This window comes from Papaver somniferum, chromosome 8 (genome assembly GCF_003573695.1).
Source record: "Papaver somniferum cultivar HN1 chromosome 8, ASM357369v1, whole genome shotgun sequence".
Classification (NCBI taxonomy): domain Eukaryota; kingdom Viridiplantae; phylum Streptophyta; class Magnoliopsida; order Ranunculales; family Papaveraceae; genus Papaver; species Papaver somniferum.
The window spans coordinates 12,400,710-12,421,855 of record NC_039365.1 but is presented as its reverse complement, the minus strand read 5'-3'; the positions used below and the strand labels follow the sequence as shown (position 1 = coordinate 12,421,855).

At 37.4% G+C, this 21,146-nt stretch overlaps 1 protein-coding gene across 1 annotated transcript; it reads right to left on the bottom strand.

Moving 5' to 3' along the window:
* Window positions 1-17,487: 17,487 nt before the first annotated feature.
* On the bottom strand, window positions 17,488-20,658 carry LOC113304343 (inorganic phosphate transporter 1-4-like). Its single transcript, XM_026553427.1, has 2 exons — window positions 20,453-20,658; window positions 17,488-19,312 (listed from the first exon to the last, which is right to left on the bottom strand). Exon 2 carries the CDS (start codon window positions 19,244-19,246, stop codon window positions 17,648-17,650), a length of 1,599 nt encoding a protein of 532 aa, XP_026409212.1. The 5' UTR covers window positions 19,247-19,312; window positions 20,453-20,658; the 3' UTR covers window positions 17,488-17,647.
* Between the last annotated feature and the right edge of the window lie 488 nt (window positions 20,659-21,146).

The window sequence follows — 21,146 nt, the reverse complement described above, 5'->3', positions numbered from 1 at the left end:
AAACTTTCTTTAACCGTCGCCGGAAAATTTGAATCATCGTCGCCGGAAAATTCGAAACGTCGTTGTCGAACGAAAAATTGCTTTCACCGGAAAAATTTGAATCACCGTCGTCGTAAAAGTTTCCATCGCCGGAAAATTTTGAATCACTGTCGCCGGAAAATTTGTTTTCGTCGTACACTGAAATTTGCTTTCACCTTCGCCTGGACGAGTACATAGGGGCTGTATATGGTAATTGCAACCTGAGTTCAGTAATAGGTTGCAGTTTCATCCAATCTGATATATTTGACACCTCAAACCTCGCCTGGACGAGAACATCGGGTCTGTATATGGTAATCTTGCAGCCTGTGTTCAGTAATAGGTTGTAGTTTCATCCAATCTGATATATTTGACACCTCAAACCTCGCGTGGAAGAGAACATCGGGTCTGTATACGGTAGTCTTGCAACCTGAGTTCAGTAATAGGTTGCAGTTTCATCCAATCTGTTATATTTGACATCTCAAACCTCTTCGGGACGAGAACATCGGGTCTTTATATGGTAATCTTGCAACCTGAGTTCAGTAATAGGTTGCAATTTCATCCAATCTTATATGTATGACACCTCAAACCTCGTCGGGACGAGAACATCGGGTCTGTATATGGTAATTTTGCAACCTGAGTTCAGTAATAGGTTGCAGTTTCATACAGTCTGATATATTTGACACCTCTAACCTCGCATGGACGAGAACATCAGGTCTGTATACTCTAACTCATTGCACCCACCTAGCTCATCAATCTTTGAGCTCTTATATTGAAATAATTCATGAAGTAATCAAAAGGTTTGTACGTGATAAACAAATGTGAACGATTTATACTCTATAGACACCATTAATGGATTATATACAGAGCTTCTTTTCATAATAAGGTTCTATAAAAAATCGAAAGGGGTGGCTATGGTACCTGGCAAAACTTTAAATTTACGTGTCTTCCTAGAAATCTAATTTCCCAGATTGCAGGAGCAGATCTATAACTTCTTCATGAACAAAAAGAACACCTTACTGCATCAAAGAGGTAGCTTCTATAACTCAACACATACAATCAAATACTTTTACTGCAATCATAAGGTGTTAAAGTTGTGCCTCTCTTGAAAATACTCATTTATTTTATTTATCTGGGACTGTAAAAACCCTATCACCAAGGCATACTGATCTCACTCTTGCATCCAAGAACCACTATAAATGTTTAAAGTCATCGACCAAATTCTCATCAACTAAATTATCAATCTTTTTTTTTTTTTTGGGTCAGACAAATATCAATCCTCATCTGTGCATTGAATCTAAACCCAACCCATTCCATACCAAGATAATAAAGTAGAGTACAATTTTCACTTTTCTCGCTCTCACCGTTTTTTCTTTTAAATTTTTTTCAGTTCAATGAAGTTTTTGTCGTTTGCATGACCCCAAATACCATAGACGAATGAGTATACCATATCCCAGGGCCGAAACAGACAAAGAGTTGGTCAGGGAGGGAAGGAACTGGGTTAGTTAGCTAGGACCCTAGTTAATTGGGCCGAGGCATAATCTCCGTGGTCCAACCTAGAGATGATCCCAACCGTCCTTTATCCAATCAATGTTCTAAGGAGAGGTGGTGTCTATGATGGATAAATGACGGTTGAGATGCTCCAAAAGTTTGGACAGTGGAGATTATATTTTGGCCCGACCAAATCTAGCCTTAACTTCCGGATTAATTTTATCCTAGCAGTGTCTGCCCGTTTCCGGCTAACATTAAATTGCTTTGGCGACGGCCGTAGTGGACTATTTGTTGGGCCCTGCATGTTCGATTAAGATTGCATGATTTACGCCGATAAAGTCCATTTTCCCCCACCGATCCCATATAAGCTATTTTGGGTGAACTGAAAACAAATAGCCAAAATTAAGCTGTAATCATCATAACAAAGTGATTACATTTCCTACATTGTTCCTGAATATGGAACAAGAATGAGATAAAAGACATCCCAGCTTCTAATCGGTTCATTCAAACCCAAAGCCGAAAATGAATGAGAATTGGTAACTAGAAGGAAAATAAAAATCACAAACATATAATGATGTGATAAAGCAATGTAACAAACGTGTAATGATATGTTCATGTCCATATATTTTCTTTTTGGAAAATAATGGGCATAATTTACAGGATTTGTTTCATGGTGGGTTGAAAATAATTTTCCTAGCAGGATGGATTGATTAACACTTAAAATGAAGCAGCTTAACCGTAATGCTGGCATATAACTGATGGACTAAGCTATTATTGAGAATAACTTAGGCATCAGTGATCCAGTTAGGCATCAGTGAGCATTATAGAAAACCAGAAGGTTGAATTTCCTAGGTTCGACGGTTGAGATCATGTCTCGGCCCACTATAATCAACCTTGGCTCTGCGCAACTAACCCCATATCATGGCTACCTATCGGACTAACCCTATGTCCGGCTAACCCGAAATCACTGGAATGGATATATCCTTAAGGGTAGATCAGAATCACAACAACACTGTCGACAAGGTAATACGGCAACAAAACGGTACACTAACTTCTACGAATCCATAACAAAAAGTGTAGATGGCATAGAGGACTATACAAAATAGGTGACAACTGAAGTGCTATCTATAAACGTGCATCCCCTACAAATCCGTAAGAAACAGTTTAGCTATTCCACGTCTTTTTATTCCGTGTTATTGTCTCCTACCTGAATAGTTGCAACCTACATCACATAATCGTAAACTGTAAAAACGCTCCCCAAATAAATATGTAACATTTCATAATTTTCCTACGTCAATAAGAGTTACAGCTGAGCAAGCATGGTGCTCGCAAGTATGATTTCTCTGTTTATATGACTACAAGTAAGATGTGCATGTAATTTGGTTTGCACTATATAGTAATGACCTTTTAATCGGATAATATGCAAAGAAAAATAGAAGCCCAACAAAAAATAACGAATTAGGCGACATTGGTGTTCTAAATTTCTAATGCCACAACTCAAGTTTAATATACAAGAAGCGTAGGTGGCTTCGAATGCAGAAAAAATGAATTATGCACAAAAGGAAGCGTTCAAAGAATGAGTGTAACGTAAGGTTGTGTTTCATTGTGTTCCGCTTGCTGCTTTTCCTGTTATGATTGTTTTGGTTTCCTCGATGTGCCATGCCAAACTGAAATGCGTATGAACTCGAGATTATGCTGCAGGTATCAAAATTCTGATTTGCACTGGATTAATAATCGTGAGCAGTTGTAGATTCAGAATTTTTTTGATGGGGGGCGTATTTTGAAGGGGGTATGGAGGACAAATGAAATGTTGACACATGTATTTGATTCCCATAAATTATGTTTCCAAAAACAAAACTAGTCATAAAAACCCAAGGTGACCAAACTTGTGGTACAAAAACCCCATTCAAATGTTGGGATCCATTAAAATTCCATCTTAAACAAAATTGATACAAAACCCCCAAATTTTTAAAAATTGATACAAAAACCCCAAATTTCAAAATTGGTTTCATCAAATTCTTTGGGGTTTTTGTGTTACTTTTGTTTTGATGGGGTTTTCGTGTTACTTTTGTTTTGATGGGTTTTTTGTGAATGGATAGTGACACCTTTGGGGTTATAACTCGCGAACCGTTCCAAAAATACCAATACCAATTAAGAAAACAATTCTTCTGTCCAAAAATACACTTCTTTTATATTTTTGGAAACAAAATTCATAGGAATCAAATACATATGTCAACATATCATTTGACCCTCATTCCCCCTTCGTAAAATGCCCCTATCAAAAATTTCATTTTCATTGATTTTTACGGTTTGTTTTCTGCAATTTTACTTATGTTTGTTAGGCCAACTTTTAGTTTACCTACTCCTTGAGTTACTGTTATATTTGGTGGTGACTATGCACAAGAGGAACTCTAAGGCGGTCGGAAGCATTTGAAATTTTGAACATTGATACGATGGATAAATTTTTCACCCTGCAAACATCTCCAAGTTTGAATGAAGCCTGTGTTGATATAGTTTGATCATTAGAGGGGTTCATGACTCTTAAGTTTGTTGGGATTTTTCGTCTGATCATTATGTTAATCCTGGTGCGATAAAAAAAGAGCACTACAATTACATAAAGAAAAGCTTAACTACCGCAGTGTGGGAGTCGAAGGGAGACGAGGTTGGTGGTTCTTAATTATTCCTCTGCACACGTGGCAAACCACTATAATTTTGTACGTTTGGCATTAACGTACCTGGATTCAATATTAAAGATAGGAACATGTTCTTAGAATTTAAAGATAAAGACGCATGAACATGAGCATGTGAACGTGAGTTTTTTTTTTTTTTTGTGTAATCTTAATTTTCTGGCAACCTATAGTTTGCATAAAAAAGGGCAGAGAGGTACATTGCGGCATATATACAGGCAGTGACGTTAGGCACACAGTAAGGTTAAAATGACATGACGCCTGTAGAATATGAAGAGCCAACGTGGATAAAGGTACCCGATGACTATTAATTCAGTCTAAAGGATATTCCGTCAGCTCGATCATTGAGAGCACTTGCTCAAATCTAAAGAAAATGTTCATCTTAACTCCAAATAATAACACAATTGAGAAAGAAATGAAGGCAGTTCCTTCTGTATGCAATTTTACGTGTTCCAGCTTGAACTAAACATTATCTTTATTCTTTCTCCTTTTCTCGCTGAGTTTTTTTCTTTGGTCGGCTTAATAATGATACATCATCAATTTTTTTTACCAAACCTGTGGTATAAGCTAATCTGTTTTGATTAATACTGTCGACATTTTAAAGTTATTTGATTCGATCGACCCCCAAGAAATCGCCTTCTTCTCCTTCCTAGCTGGGTTTTGGAGATCACAGTGGTGAGTACCACTGAAAGTGATTCTTTTTCCTAACCTAATAAATCACATCCAGCTTTGAAGCTACTTGCTCTCAACAATTCGAACACATTTTTGGATCATTCGTGACCTTTGTATTAATCATGCACGTTTTTATCCAACTCTATTTCTTCATATATACTTTTGTATAGTGTTAGGGTTTGATTAGCTATTATTTTTGTGAGCCTTAAGTGTAACAACCTTAGGTTGGTTAATTTGTTACTCTAATGTTCAGGCTTAAAAGCAATTTCAATTAGATAAAAACAGATTCCTATGTCCAGGCTTAACCAATAAGGTCACCAGCTGCCCGAGGTTTGGTTACTACATGAAATATCGTCTTTCCCTCACATCTTCTTCCTTGAAACTAGGATCCCCAGATTTCCACATGGGAAATTTACCTTAAGAAGTTCTAATACTAAAAAAGTAGCAGGATACAGTGGAGAAGAAATACTTTGACGTTAGTGGACGGGTAAATTTTAAAGGCGTCAATGGACATAAATCAGGTCGCATAAAAAATCTCGAGATGGCGTGACGTAAGTTGAAAGCTTATTTTTCCTAACTTGCTGCTATCTAGGTCTATATTTTAATAATTAATTTTCATAATAATCAAATCATGTGTAGATATTTGAAGAACATACACTGATTAGTTCCTGTAACAGCCAGAGTTTTTCCCTCAATTTTCACTCCATGTCAGTAGATTAATGCTGCTCAGTTTCCCGTGACTGTTCAAACTCGAATATACATCTAGGTTCTTTGACAATCATTTTTTTTTATAAAAGGAAACTTCATTCAACTAAACAGAAAACATTACATTGTACTTTATATTACAAATTTTTGAAAAGAAATCTATCTTCCTACTTTTAGAGCAGGTCTTAGAGCTTACTTTCGACACACCAAACTTATCCACATACTTAGCAAACTTATGCGCTAAAAAATTACAATCCCTTTTAATATAATAGAAGGAAGAGGAAGCAAAAGAATTGGAGATTTCTAAAGCCTTGTATATAAAAGCGTTGCTTCTCCAATTTACTGCAAATTTTCTTCTTCTCATGGCGTTGATGACATTGAGATTGTCATTTAGAAAGACTATCCGTGTTGCTCCTATATCTTTGGCCCATCTGGTGGCTTCTCGACAGGCTCTTGATTCAGCTTCTTTTGCTGTTGTGCAACACCCATTCCCTCCTGCAAAGTCCATAATAACTCCTTTATGGTCAAACATTACAATGGCATAAGCAAAGTTTAAGTTATATTTGTTGAAAGCAACATCAAAAGCAATGTAGCAGGAGTTATTACACATGTAACTGTCCTTTCCAAATTTACATCCAGGATGAGAACATTCAAAGCTGGAATTGCTCTTATGAAATTTTTTATGATTAATCTTATAAGCGTTGCCTAAAAATTGATTTAGATCTCTTTTGACAATCATATTAGAGTATTAGTGTATTACACCCTTGCCTTTGATTAAGTACTGAATTACTAAAATATCTGGAGGTGTCTTGAAAGGATATTCGAATGCTTATAGCCCGTTCGGGTGAGAGAATTTGAATCCTAGGAATTCAATTGTGGGGTAATCCAATTCTTGGAATTGGATTCCAATCCAAAATATTCATGTTCAATTGAGATAATTAAATTACCTTTGTTATTACCTCGGAATCCAATTTCATTGCATCATTGGACCAATGCAATGGAAACATATCATTTTGAAGGGAATTGGAATCCTAGGAATTGAAACTCCCAATTACATAAAGTTCGTTTTCCCCGTTCGGTTCAAAGAATTGGGCGCATTCCCTACGAATTGGATTCCTAGAAACCAATTCTCCCAACTGAAAAGGCTGTTAGAGTACAGATGGATACAATATTTACTCTCTATCATTAACTCAAAAATCTCTCTATCAATATTTACTCTCTTCCAATATTTACTCTCTATTATTAACTCAGTCGATAAAACAGGACGTAAATCTCGAGTACTTACTGTTGTAACTAAAATTGTTATTCCATCATTCAAACTCAAAAAGAATCGGTATCTTATGTCATACTATTTGCTAATACAAAATGGCACAAATTCTATTTGAGCAAAAAGCCCGCATTTCCCTAAATTGAAATTACTGCATTCAACTTTTATATTTGGATAAAGTACTCCTATTTTTCAAATTACACTAAAAAGGGCCCCCATTTTTTAGAAATTTGTTAAAGTACCCTTGTCTTGACCGTTTCATTCAAAAAACGGTAAACGACCGTTAGCAGCTGTTAAATCTCAGGTGGCAACGTCAAAAAGTCTAAAAAACCCTTTCTACTGAGTAGAGCTGAATCCAGTTGAATCGTCGAGTCGACTCAAGGCCATGCACAGTTTGTGCAGCACAAAGTCGCACCATGATAGCACAACATTACCCCATCCTGCAATTCTGCACACCAGCATAACCACCTGAACTGTACATACCAGCTCTCCTCTGCCTCATACTCACTACTACATCCAACATTCCAACACCACCAGTATCAATACTATCAGTTCCGTCACTTCCAGGGCCATAAGCATCAAGCCACGACAACAACAGCTTCCACAAGAGCATTACCACCAATTCAGAGTCCTTGGCCAGTTCATCTTCATGTTCAAGTTCCCATTACCGACTGCAGTATCATATATGACCACCATCAGCTCAAATTCCCATTACCGACTGCAGTATCATCTTCATGTTCAAGTTCTTCAATCTCAATACCTAACTCACACCACCAGCTATCATCTCCATCTAACTGCATCACTGCATCAGTTCCTGTAAATCATTACATACACAACCAACTTCACAGAACAACTCATGCTACAAATTCTTCTCAGTTCAGCTTAAGAAACAAACCATTTGCAGCTTCTCTGTATTGCATCCTGCAAACTCAACCTATTAACATCACAATCTCTCAATACATGCATCTTCACCACTATTCAACCATTTTCAATCAGCTTCAGCTCAAACACCACCATGATAAACCACAAATATTTGTGTTGGCATCATCACCTGAAGGTCAATATCTTTCTCACATTCTATACACCACCTCTATCCTGCCACTGCCAAGATTCTGTCCTAACATACATCTACTTGTAAACGACCACCAGCTCAATCACTTAAGTCCATTAAACCACCACTGTAAAGAGTGACAACCACTTCATAAATCCAAATTTAAGACCATTGGTACCATGTTCTTACTCTTTCTCATGCTCAAGGTCTGTCCAGCACCAACATTCTCTACAGCTTCTTGACCCATAGCACATAACAACAGAACCTCCAAGGATCCAACTCTGATCTCATTATCACTGGAAGTAGTATTAATCTTCCCTTACTCTTTTAATTACTCAACAACGTCAGTAATGACATATCCTTGTTATGTAGCTTCAACAGCGAACTCTTGTTTGAGTTTAATCTCAAAATCACTCAAAACTAGGGTTGTCAATGGGTACCCATTATCCGGATCCGGAACCGTACCCGGTATAATAGGGTCCGGTTCCGGGTCCTAAAGTTGGACCCATTAGCTACTTAGGACCCGGCGGGTAATTACCCGATTGGATCCGAATTTAAACGGGTCCAAACGGGTAATACCCATTGGGTACCCGCGGGTATCGGGTACCCGTTTATTCATTCTTTTATTCATGTTTTTAGCAAAATTATAAGTATTTTTTCTAGTTTTAGCTTTGATATTTTACTCATTTAAATTTTTTCTCTTACATTTAATCTTTATTTAGTACATTCATAAGAAATAATAATAATTTTTTATAAATTACTTAAATCCAAGCTAAAAAGAGAAATATATTAAGTTTTTAAGATTTTTTAAATAGTTTTCTTTAGACCCAATGGGTACCCGGAACCGACGGGTACCCGAGTATTTAAACGGGTCCGGTTCTGGGTCCACAAATTTAGGAACAGGACCCGGAACCGTTAGGAACCGGACCCGACCTTTATAAGTAGGGTCCGGGTCTAGTGATACCCGGGAGGACCCGAACCCGTTGACACCCCTATTCAAAACCCCTTTAACATCCTTGCTTCATCACCTGCAATAGAAATCTCGTTCAATTCACTGCACACAACAAATCAAACCCATCTTTATATCAGAATCACTTCAATCAACTCCTCCTCATCCCGGCATCAAACCCTAGTTCAATTTCAACATCAATCCACCAAGTGTTCTTCTGTCTTGGCTTATTTCTGATCTAACCCTAAATTTCATCACCCATTATATCACCACCTGTAATTTCTTCTTCAAAATAAAACTATAACCTTCTTCTTCACATCATGTTCTTCAAAACCCATCCTCTAATTTCCTATAAATTACTCAATCACCAAGAACCCTTAATCTCTTTTAAATCCTCAACAAACTTAAGATCAACTAGTAATACCTCTTTATCATCTTCGTCACTGAAAACCAATATTCTATTCTTCAGTAACATGATTAATTTCACATAAAATCGAAAGATAAACCACAAACCCTAAGTTTTGTTACCTGATTTACTTTCCCTGATTTCAAGTTGTTTATATGAATCAACACCACCATCACCATCCATTCCCTAAACTTCCCCTCTTTCTCTCGATCTTATGCATGTGTGTAGATAGAGTTGATTATGAAATCACTCTTAGAATCAAAACAACGAAAGAGATGAAGAAACATAAGAGAAGAGGAAGAGTGTCGGCTCAACTTTCTCTCACTTTTAGATATAGTGTAGGGGTTTATGGTAATTTGACCCAGTAATTTTGACTAAGTAAACGACTGTGGACTCAATATGTGGGCCCAAGACGCTAAAATAGACTGTATGGGCAGTTTAATAAATTTTAAAAAAACGGGGGCATTAATTTTATGGATATAAAAAATGGGGATACTTTATCAAAATTCCCTTTATATTTTGTATACCTCTTATTTACTGCAAATTCTTATATTTTGTATACATCTTATTTACTGCAATTTTAGGATTTAATCAATATGACTCATGAAAAATATCTGAGAAGTTCATCTATGAGTGAAAAGTTTTTTTTTCTTCAGTACTATTCATGTAAAAATTACTACCTCCGTTTAAGAAAAATAGACTGGTTTGCGTGCAAATTTACACACAAACCAGCCTATTATTTAGAAACGAAAGGAGTACAAAAGAGAAAAATGCATCCACAAATTGAAAGTAAAGATGAAATTGTTGAATCCTCCACTCCTCGAGTTCTTGATAAAATATGTTTATACCATAATTACAAACCCAAAAAAATAAGAAAAAAAATGTCCCATTTATATATGGGCTCCAAAAGAAATTTGAACAGCCTAAAGTGAAATATAGGGCTGAGCCCGGCCGTAGGCCGGGTGATACCTAGTATATATATATATATATATGTACTTGTACATGTAAAGAGAATTTGAGGATCAATGGTAGTAAGATTTTCATCATCGAGGCGCTTCCACGTTCTAATGGAGTTAACTGCACCCCATTTTTTTCGTTTCCTTGGCAATCCTTTCAACCCATAAGCATGATAGCCAAAACCATCATGTCATTTAGCTCACCACAAAAGTCATTTAGGTGATCATGCCCTGTGAAGACGGCTTACATCCCCTGCATCTCGCAGGGTTGTGAAAAAACCTGAATTTACTGAAGGTGAGCTAATTAACCCCTCTCGTTTCACGCCTGTGAAGTTTGTTCCAAGGTCTTCATATTATGGCAATGGAACCGGTCACAACGACTAGGCCCGTCTACCTCTAGTTTAATGATATCTGTGAATCCATATTTCATAGCATCCCACAAGAAACTTAAGATTAACCAATTTGAACCAATTGTTCAACCTTGAGGGTATTTGTTCTTTTAAAATTTGTGCACATTTACAAAAAATATGCGAGAGGATATTTCAGTATTACTGAAGCCAACTTTGGTGCAGTTAGCTTGTCAAAGACTGCAGAACCCGATTGAAAGCTTTTGGAAGTTGCAGCATATGGTGTGAAATTTTGGTGGTTGGACAGACAATGGAAAGCACATATATCAAAAACAACGACCGAGTGACCCAATTTGGAAACCGGCACCACATGACTGATTTCCTTATCGAGTTCTGTATTAGTTTCTTAAATTAGGTGTTGCTTTATTTTGATTCATTGCTTTTAGAAGTCAGCAGGGATATATAAGCTCTTCTCTACAACTATGTAAGACATCCAATTCCTGTTGTTGGGTGTTGGATCCTATCGCACAATTTTGACAGTAAAGAATTTTCAAACAACTATGTCTATGTTGGATTCTTCTCATGCCTCCTCCTCTGAACATAACACCTTCGGCCGAATCACCCGTGATTGTGTGTTGCAGCAAACGCTTCGTTCAGCAAAAACAGGCGACCCAAACCCAACCGGCAAGGTTCTCATCATGGACAAAGTTACACTTAAAGTCATGTCTCGGTCTTGCAAAAAGGAAGATTTCACGCGCGAAGGAGTGTCATTGGTTGAAGATCTTAACAGCCCAAGGCATCCATTACCCTCCATGGATGCTATATATTTTATACAGCCGTTGAGAGAAAATGTTGATAGGTTTCTGTCTGACATGTCAGGAAGGGTGCCATTGTAAAGGAAGGCGTATGTCTTCTTCAGTTTGCCAACTCCAGAGGAATTGGTGAATCTTAGCAAGAGTAGGCTTCTGTCTGACATGTCAGGAAGGGTGCCATTGTACGAGACTGATTATGATGACAGTTTAGAAGCTGTTAAAGATAAGGTAAATGAGAAGATTAATGGCAACTGCAAGATAAATCTTAGCTTATGTAAAGACAACTCTCTTTATTGATGTTTAGAAAATCTCTCAAAACTAAACACAAGGTCTAATCTTGCTCATATGATCAACCACAACTTTGGTGATCATATATATATAGAACTATGAATTCCTTTTCCTAGTCCTATTACCTTATTACATGTCTTTCCTTTTCTTAGAACTAGATGACTTCTAATTCCCTTAGGATTACATCAATTTCCTAATCTTGTCCTAACCAGCTTGTTAGTGACTTCTATGTTGAAGTTTAACCAACATTCTCCCCGTTAAGCTTCAACCTTACCCGTGACATATCTTGTACTCCAATCAGTTGTCTCATTTCTTCAAACTTGATCCGAGCTAATGCCTTTGTAAATATATCTGCTTTCTGCTCAGTTCCTGGTATGTGTTCAACGTTGATGATCTCCTTCTCGATACATTCTCGTATGAAATGACACCTTTTGTGAATGTGTTTCGTCCTCCCATGAAACACTGGATTTTTAATGAGTGCAATTGCAGACTTATTATCAATCTTGATTAGAATTTTTTCAGGTTCTCTTCCTTTGATTTCACCCAACAGTTCTTGAAGCCATATTGATTGTTTAGCTGCTTCTGTTGCGGCCATGAACTCAGCTTCGCATGATGACAGAGCTATTGTGTCTTGCTTCTGTGAACACCATGTGATAGGTGCTTCTCCTAGATAAAATATATGACCAGTTGTACCTTTTCCATCATCTTGGTCAATATTATGACTGTTGTCACTATACCCAACAATTCCTTTTGATCCTCCTCGACCATACTTCAATCCACAGCTGATTGTTCCTCTTAGATATCTCAATATCTGCTTTATTACATCACCATGAGACTTGCGTGGACTCTGCATATAACGGCTTGCTACTTCCACAGAGAAAGACAAATGTGGTGTTGTGTGTAATAAGTATCTAAGGCATTCAACATTTCTTCTATAACTCGTTGAATCAATCTCTGCTTCTTCTTGTGCCTTTGAAACTTTAAGTCCAAACTCCATTGGTATCTTAGTTGGATTACAAGTTTCAAATCCTGCTTCTTTCATAATTCTCCTTGCATAAGCTTCTTGTTTAATCTGAATCCCATCTACTCCTTGATGGACTTCTATGCCAAGGTAATAAGTGAGTTTTCCGAGGTCTGACATCTCAAACTTTAATGACATTTCTCTCTTGAACTCATTGATCACCTTAAGGGAGTTTCCAGTCAAAAATAGATCATCTACATAGACTGCAGTTACTAGTAGTGTCCCCTTTTCTTCTTTTCTGTATACAGAAGTTTCTTTAGAACACTTTATGAATCTCATTCCCTTTAAGATTTGATCTAACTTTGTATTCCAGGCTCGAGGGGCTTGTCTTAGACCATAGAGAGCTTTTGTCAACTTGTAAACTCTATGTTCTTGTCCCTTTACTTTGAAACCTTCTGGTTGTTCAACATACACATCTTCACTTAGTTCGCCATGCAAGAATGTCGTCTTTACGTATAAATGATGTATTTCCCAAGAGTTTGATGCAGCTTCTGCTATTAAGAAACGAATTGTCTCTAGTCTAGCAACTGGTGCAAAAACTTCATCAAAGTATATGCCTGATTCTTGAACGTATCCCTTAGCTACAAGTCTTGCCTTATATTTGTTAATAGTTTCATCAACATTTCTTTTAACCTTGAAGATCCACTTGAGGCCAATCACTTTTACCCCACCTGGCTTATCAACTAGAAACCAAGTCTTGTTTCTGTTGACTGGAATAATTTCTTGTCTACATGCTTGTGTCCATTTAGTCGAGACCTTTGCTTCCTGAAAATTCCTTGGTTCATCATTAACAGAAAATAACATAATCTCACATTCTTCTGCAGCTTGAAGAACATAATCCTCCAGATACTGTGGCTTTTGTATCTGTCTTGTTCATTTTCGCAGTGGAATGGGTTGAGTTATTTCATCGATCTCTTCTTCTTCTTCTTCTTCTTCTTCTTCTTCTTCTTCGTTATTCTCAGTGTTTTCATTATTCTCTTCTTCTTCTTGATTAACATCATTGTTTCCATTGGTATTGATGATTATGGGTCCTTTGCCTTCATCAATTACTTGACCCCATCTCATGTGAAACATTCCTGGATCCCTGCTTGGTCCATCATTAGTTTCTTTCCAGTTCCAGTTTGCTTTTTCATCGAATACCACATCTCGACTCACTATTACTCTTTTCGTTGTTGGATTTAATAATCTGTAAGCTTTGGATCCAGGCTCAATTCCTAGATGCACAAGAGTCTGAGATCAATCATCCAGTTTCTTAAGAGTTGCAGAATCAACTTTTGCGTATGCTTTGAAAACAAACACTCTTAAATGATCTATGTTTAGTTTTCTCTTTCGCAAACTTTCATATGGAGTCATGTCTTTCAGAGCTTTCGTAGGTATCCTGTTTATTAGGTATGTGGAGTGTCGTACAGCTTCTCTCCATAGATAATTAGGTACCTGCATAGCCTTTAAAGAACTTCTTGTCATCTCCATTAGAGTCCTGTTTCTCCTCTCCACCACTCCGTTTTGTTGTGGTGTAATAGGACCACATAAATCAGCATGAAGAAGCTCTAATGGCTTTGAGTCTCTGAATGTTGTTTCTTTTGGAAAACCTTGACGCGTTTGTTTCCCAACTAAACATGATTCGCAGATCTTTGATTCATCGTTTATCTGTGGTAGCCCTCGAACCATCTTGTTCTGAGACATAGTTTTTAAGGTTCTGAAACTTATGTGTCCTAACCTTGCGTGCCACTTCCATGTCTGATCTTCAAGTCTCATATTCAGACACAATGACCTTCCAATCATGAGACTTATATTGTAGAGTCTATTCTGTGACCTTGAGATTCTGACAAGAAGCCTTCCATTAGGATCATGAACTGTAAGAAATTCACGTTGCATTCTAACATCACATCCAACTTCTGTAGCTTGTCCCAGACTCAGGATGTTGCTCTGTAAGTTTGGAATGTAATAGATATTTGTGACGAGTTTCTGTTCTCCTGTTTTACTTTGAAATAGGATTGATCCTTTCCCTTTGATCTCTATATAAAAACCATCTCCAAATTTCACTTTTCCTTTTATTTTCTCGTTAAGTTCAGAGAAGTAATGTTTCTTACCAGTCATGTGATTGCTGGCTCTGTTATCTAAATACCAGATTCCTTCTTCTCCATCCTTTGATTCGTAGTTCTTTGGTATTAGTTTCCCTTCGTTTAAGAATACAACTTCGTGCATGAAAAGAGCTGTATCTGCTTCCCTTGTTTCATTCTTGTTTGCTTCTTCCATCTTTTGTATTCTTTCAGGGCATACAGAGGAGAAGTGTCCTGGTTTATCACATCTGTAACAAATAATGTTTGATCTATCCTTCTTTTCTTTCCCTTGGTTTTGATCATTCTGACTTGTTGTTCTATCTTGTGAGTTAAACCTTCCTCCCCTTCCTCGGCCTCTGTTTACTCTACCACCTCTTCCACGACCTCTTCCTCTTGTCGCAGAGTTTTGTTGGTAAGAGTTTGTGTACAAGAGTTTTCCTTGAGTTTCTCCATTGTTTTCTTCATCAAGGATTCTCTCTTCATATGCTTTCAATCTTCCAATTATATCTTCATAGCTAGTCTTCTTTAAATCTAAGACTTGTTCGAGAGAAGCTATGATATGAATATACTTGGATCTTGGTAAACTATTGAGAAACTTCTTTACCAGTTTATCTTCATCAATGGATTGTCCAAGTGACACAGCTTTTGAGGCTATCTCTGATAGCTTTCCTGCAAAGCTATCAATAGTATCAGTGTCTTTCATCTTCACTCTTTCAAATTCAGACATTAAGGTTTGCAGACGGGCTTCTTTAACTCGATCAGCTCCGAGATTACGTGCCTTTATTGCATCCCAAATTTTCTTTGAAGTTTCCTGTTCACCAACTTGTAGAACAAGACATTCTGGTATTGCTTGAAAGAGTAATCCAATGGCAACATTGTTTTTGTCTGGGTCCAATGTACCAGGATCAATTGTTTCCCAAACTTTGTAGATTTTCATCAGTACCTTCATTCTCATGGCCCATACTGTGTAGTTTGTGGCATTGAGGATTGGAACTTGTATTGATGGTGGCGTGAACTGCTTTGCACCCACAATGGTGGTTTCGTTTTCCATGGCTCAGAAACAAGCTCTGATACCAATTAATGGCAACTGCAAGATCAATCTTAGCTTATATAAAGACAACTCTCTTTATTGATGTTTAGAAAATCTCTCAAAACTAAACACAAGGTCTAATCTTGCTCATATGATCAACCACAACTTTGGTGACCATATATATATAGAACTATGAATTCCTTTTCCTAGTCCTATTACCTTATTACATGTCTTTCCTTTTCTTAGAACTAGATGACTTCTAATTCCCTTAGGATTACATCAATTTCCTAATTGACTTCTATGTTGAAGTTTAACCAACAAAGATGAAGTCTAATAAGGATATCCCTCGTAGGAGACCCTTGGTGGAAGCTCAACAAGTGGATAATATTACCCAAGGCATTGCTGTTTTAGGTCTGTCGAATAGGGGTACGACTGCAGAGGTAAAGAACAGTTTTAATGGCATAGTTAAGGACAAAAACAACTCTTTTGTGGTGAAGGAACAGGCTAAAATCTATCGGCCAGGGGTTTCCGACAAAGAGAATCAAGGTGGAAGGAAAAGAACCCCTGCCAAGAAGAAATAGAGTTGGTTGCAATTGGTTGCTTGTTATTGGGTATGTAGCCTGGTGAGCTACCAAAGAATGAGTATGCCTGTATAAATTGACCTAACTCAACAACAGTAATATCAAATTGGTCCCTCCCAAGTGCATTGGCTAGTTCAAATCAAGCTCCCATTGCAGCAGCTCATTTTATGAGATCAAGACGGACTCGGAGTTCTGGTCATGCTTCTAGCGACTTTAAAAGGATGGGTCAACAAGTTTTATCACATCTGGAGCTACTTTTATTGCTGAAGCCAATTTGCTGGTTAGCTTGTTGACGGCTGCAGAATCCATCTGAAAAGTTTTAGAAAGGTGCAGTATGTGGTGTGAAAGCACATAGGTGGAACTGAATTCAAGTGGTCACTTTCTGTAATGAAGTCTCTAAGACTTGTTAATATTAGCATTTTTGAATTTCATTAACTTAGAAACATTGATATATGACTAAAATTTTTATTTATTGGCTTTGCTCTACCGGGACCTAAATAGCAGTGTACTCAAACTATCAGTTAAAACTAGCCAGGACTGAGCAAGTTTATAGAGGGGAATTTCACATTTTCCTAACCACATTTCTGTCTGTAATTGATGAATACTTATGTTGAAGAAGAAAAACAAAATAGTCAAGTGAAATATCACCAACAAGCGGGTACTACAGTTGTTTCCCAACTGCATAACCTCTTGCATCAACTGAAATGTCCAGATACTTAAACTTTTGATATTGAACATGACCAGACTGTGAGAAGTCACAGAAAGAATTGACCAGCACAATGTAGAAGTCAATTCCACAGACTGCATTAAAAGCTTGGCCTGCCCCTCATCATATGACAGACTGCTACATTTTACCCCACAAGAGTAGACTACATGGGAGTCAAGGGACCCAAAAAACATGAAAAGTTTGTTTGTGTTAGTTCAAAGTATCCCAAATTCCAAGTCCCAACTGAGTGTGGATTTTACATAATCTGGATTTTCCTGTACGCATAGGTTGTGAACTTTTGATAACTTCAGAGGCGCTGCAAGCCAAAAATACTTTCCCCAATGTGGGATTCCCGGGTTGTGAACTTTGGATACTGCAAGCCAAAAAATACTTGGGGAGGCAAAAAGTTGGGACACTTATTGTCAGAGTATGCAAACTAATACTAGCCAGGAAAAGCTGAATTGAAGGGTGAAATGTTATTTCAAATCTGCTTCAAAAAAAGGAAACATATTTATGCAACATATACTGAGTGACACTACTTACTAAAAACACACTCCATACAAACTGAAAAGTGAAAACTCTCTCAAGATAAGATAAACATCACTACACAGGAACTGTCCTGCTGTCTGAGGATGGCACTGCATCATCTTCTTCATTTTCGCCTGACATTTCTTCCAACGATTTTCCGTTAGATTCTGGCACTAAAAATGTCATCAATGCACCAGCAAGATTGATACAACCAAGCATGATCAATGAATTCTTAACACCAATACCAGGAGGGTACCCGTGGTCAGTCTTGGTTTTGTCTTGGCTTTGTGCGGCATACAAGAACCCGAATGCACCCACTATAGCACCAGCTTTCCCTGCAGCTGCAGATATACCGTGACATGTGGAACGCAATCTAGCCGGAAAGATCTCAGCTGGCACGACGAAAGTTGTGCTGTTTGGTCCAAAGTTTGCGAAGAAAAATGTTAGTGCGTACATGATGATGAACCCAATTCTGTTCTCCTTCAATGTCCAGTGATGGTAAGGGAAAGCTAATCCAAACATGAAGATTGTCATGAACAAGAAACCCATCAGCTGAATTTTGAATCTTCCAACTCGGTCGATGAATGCAACAGTGAACCAATAACCAGGAACGGTACTGCAAAGAGCGATTAATGTCTGAGCTCGAGCAATTCTGTAAACTTCTTCAATTGCATTCATAGTTGCTGCTGGTGGAATCCATCCCACTGCACTGAAGATGTCCTTCTGAAACAAATTCTGACTGTAAAAGGCTATGTCAAGTAAAAACCAAGTACTAGTAGTTCCAAGTAAATGAAGCCCGTGTCGGTGAAGGAACTTTTTAGAAAACAATCCAAATGAATTCTTTTCCTCCATTGTTATTTTCTCAACCTTCTCCTGCTCTTCATGGATTTCAACTTGTAAAACTCTAGACATATCAGCAGCAGCTTGTTTTGCATTCTTGGCTACAAGGGCGGTGTAACGTGCAGTTTCAGGCATTTTCATACGCCAATAATATGTCATGGCAGCAGGAATTGCACCAAACATCAATATAATTCTCCACACATAATCAGCTTGTGGCACCGTTGAAGCAGCTCCAACTGTTACAAAATCTGGTGAACTGAACCTGGCTTTAAAAGAAGAAGATATTATAATTGCCACCATTCCACCTGCTAGAATTCCGAAACCTTGCATAGCGAAAACAGCAGCAATGAAAGCTCCACGGGTTTTCTTGTTAGCATACTCAGACATAATTGTTGCCGAAAGTGGGTAGTCACCACCAATTCCAAAACCAAGCCAGAATCGACAGAAACAAAGAGTGGCAATGACAAATTTCGGGTCGTGACCAAATGACAAACCAGAACAGATTGAGAAGATGACCATGATCATTAGAGTCATACCGTAAACTCTTTTACGACCCATCTTGTCACCAAGCCAACCGAAAAATAGCTGACCTACTAGAGTACCAACAAGAGCCACACCATTAACAGCTGCAGCAACATTTGGTGGTAAAGAACCAGGCTTGTCACCAACTGTGTAGTAAATCCGACCGAGCAATTTGGTGACGAGAGAGATGCAGAAAAGATCATATGCATCTGTGAAGAAACCCATTCCAGCAATCACAATTGCTGTGAAATGGTACAATTGTGTTTTGGCCAAATCAAGTGCACTCAGCACTTCTAATTGACTTTTAGCCATTGCTAATGTGACCGGATTTCCCCTTCTCTGTTTCAAACTTAAAGGTTCTCTTCCAATATGGATTTCCTGCCAATTTTGAACAAAAATTTTATGAGACAATTTTTCACAGAAATTAGCATCAAGAAAATGTGACAACAAGTATCTTGCAGGAAACAAAATTAACTCGACCGAGTATACAAGACAACTGAAATCGGACGAGTCAGATAGCGCAACCGATTCTAATGACTCGGTTTACACAACCGATTCAGGCGACTGTTTCATCACGTGCAAACTTCCAAAATTATGTCAAAGGGTTCTCAAGATTACTAGTCTTAATTCTTAGACCGGAACAAAGCCTGAAGGGTTTAGGTTTTTGTCTATTACTCCATCTAATTCTGGAACAAGAACTGGGCGACAAATCTGAGTCACATAAAATCATTTTTGATACACTTTCTATGAAACTAAAAAGAGTTTCCACGAGTGTAGGAGAAAAAGCAGAACAAACTAGAAGATTTTCTTTCTTTCCAAAAGAGAAAAAGTACGAGAAAGTGATGAAAATCCTGCTTTTCACCAATGAAAAAAGAAACCCCGTATATTCTCGAATTTTGACCTCAAAGAACCCCATCAACTTAAAACTCCATGTGAATTTTTGTAAAAGATCAAAATTGTGATCAACAAATACAAATTCGGATTTTAATACTTAATATTAAACGTCACTCCTGTCGTAACATGCAGACCCTGTGAAAAAAATTTCAAGATTCTTTTCTTTATTGTGACGTTAATACGTCGGTTGTTGAGAAAAAAATACAGTAGTTTATACAAATTTAACAATCAAGTTAACGTAATATAATCGTCGTTGATTGAAAATAATAATATAGTTTAAAGCCATTTTTTGTTTTTCTTGTCTTTAATATTTTTTAATGAAAAAATTAAGACGATAGTTATTACACATAACCATACTTATCTACCTTGAGACTTGAGAGATAGTACTATGAACTAGGGAAACACAAACACTTTGAAGTCTTGAACTCATGCATGAATCAAAATCAGAAACTAGAAGAAAACTAATAATTCAGGACCTGGTTATGAATTTTTATGAATCATACATTTTGGGAGAATGAGATTAAAAACAAAAAAATCTTGACAAACAAATGAAAAATGTGAAAAACAGTACCCAAAATGAGAAGAAGAAGAAGAAGAAATACAGAGAAAGGGATTTGAAATTACCTTGAGAGATAATCTTCAAAACTTGGAGATTACAACTTTACAGGATATCACCTTCTCTCTTGTTTTTCTTCTGTGTGAGAGATGTTTATCTTGGGATTTAAGGAAGGAAGAAGATGGGAGTGAGGAGAAGTTGGACGTTTTGCAAGGGGTGTTTATAATGTGGAAGAATGTGCATGGGGAAACTCTATAACCACACATACTTAACCAGCTAGTGCTAATAATTTCTAGTAATATGGGATCTTCACTGAGAATATGCTTCTTAAAATCCAACAGCTAATCCAAACTAGTCAACAACTCACACAAAGTCACAACTCTAGTTAGCAATTCGTGATTCGGCAAACGTACGGAACGGCAAACGTACGAATATTATACGGTTTTGTAAAATCCAGATTCGGTCCAAAATTCGGTCAACGGGACGCGATTCGTCATTAATTCGGAACGGCATACGTACGTGTATAATTCGATTTATAAATGTGAGTTCGGCTCTGAAAATTCGGTATCTATATATAACAAATAATTTGTATTTATAAGGTCATAGACCAATTTTTATGCATATGTCTGAGTTATTTAATGAAAAAATAAACTCAATATGATGATATTAATAATATATACAACATTAGTTATCCAAAAGGACGTCGTATGGTGGTTTAGATGCTTGGTTAGTGAGTTTGAGATCTCTCTCACCTTCACCTTC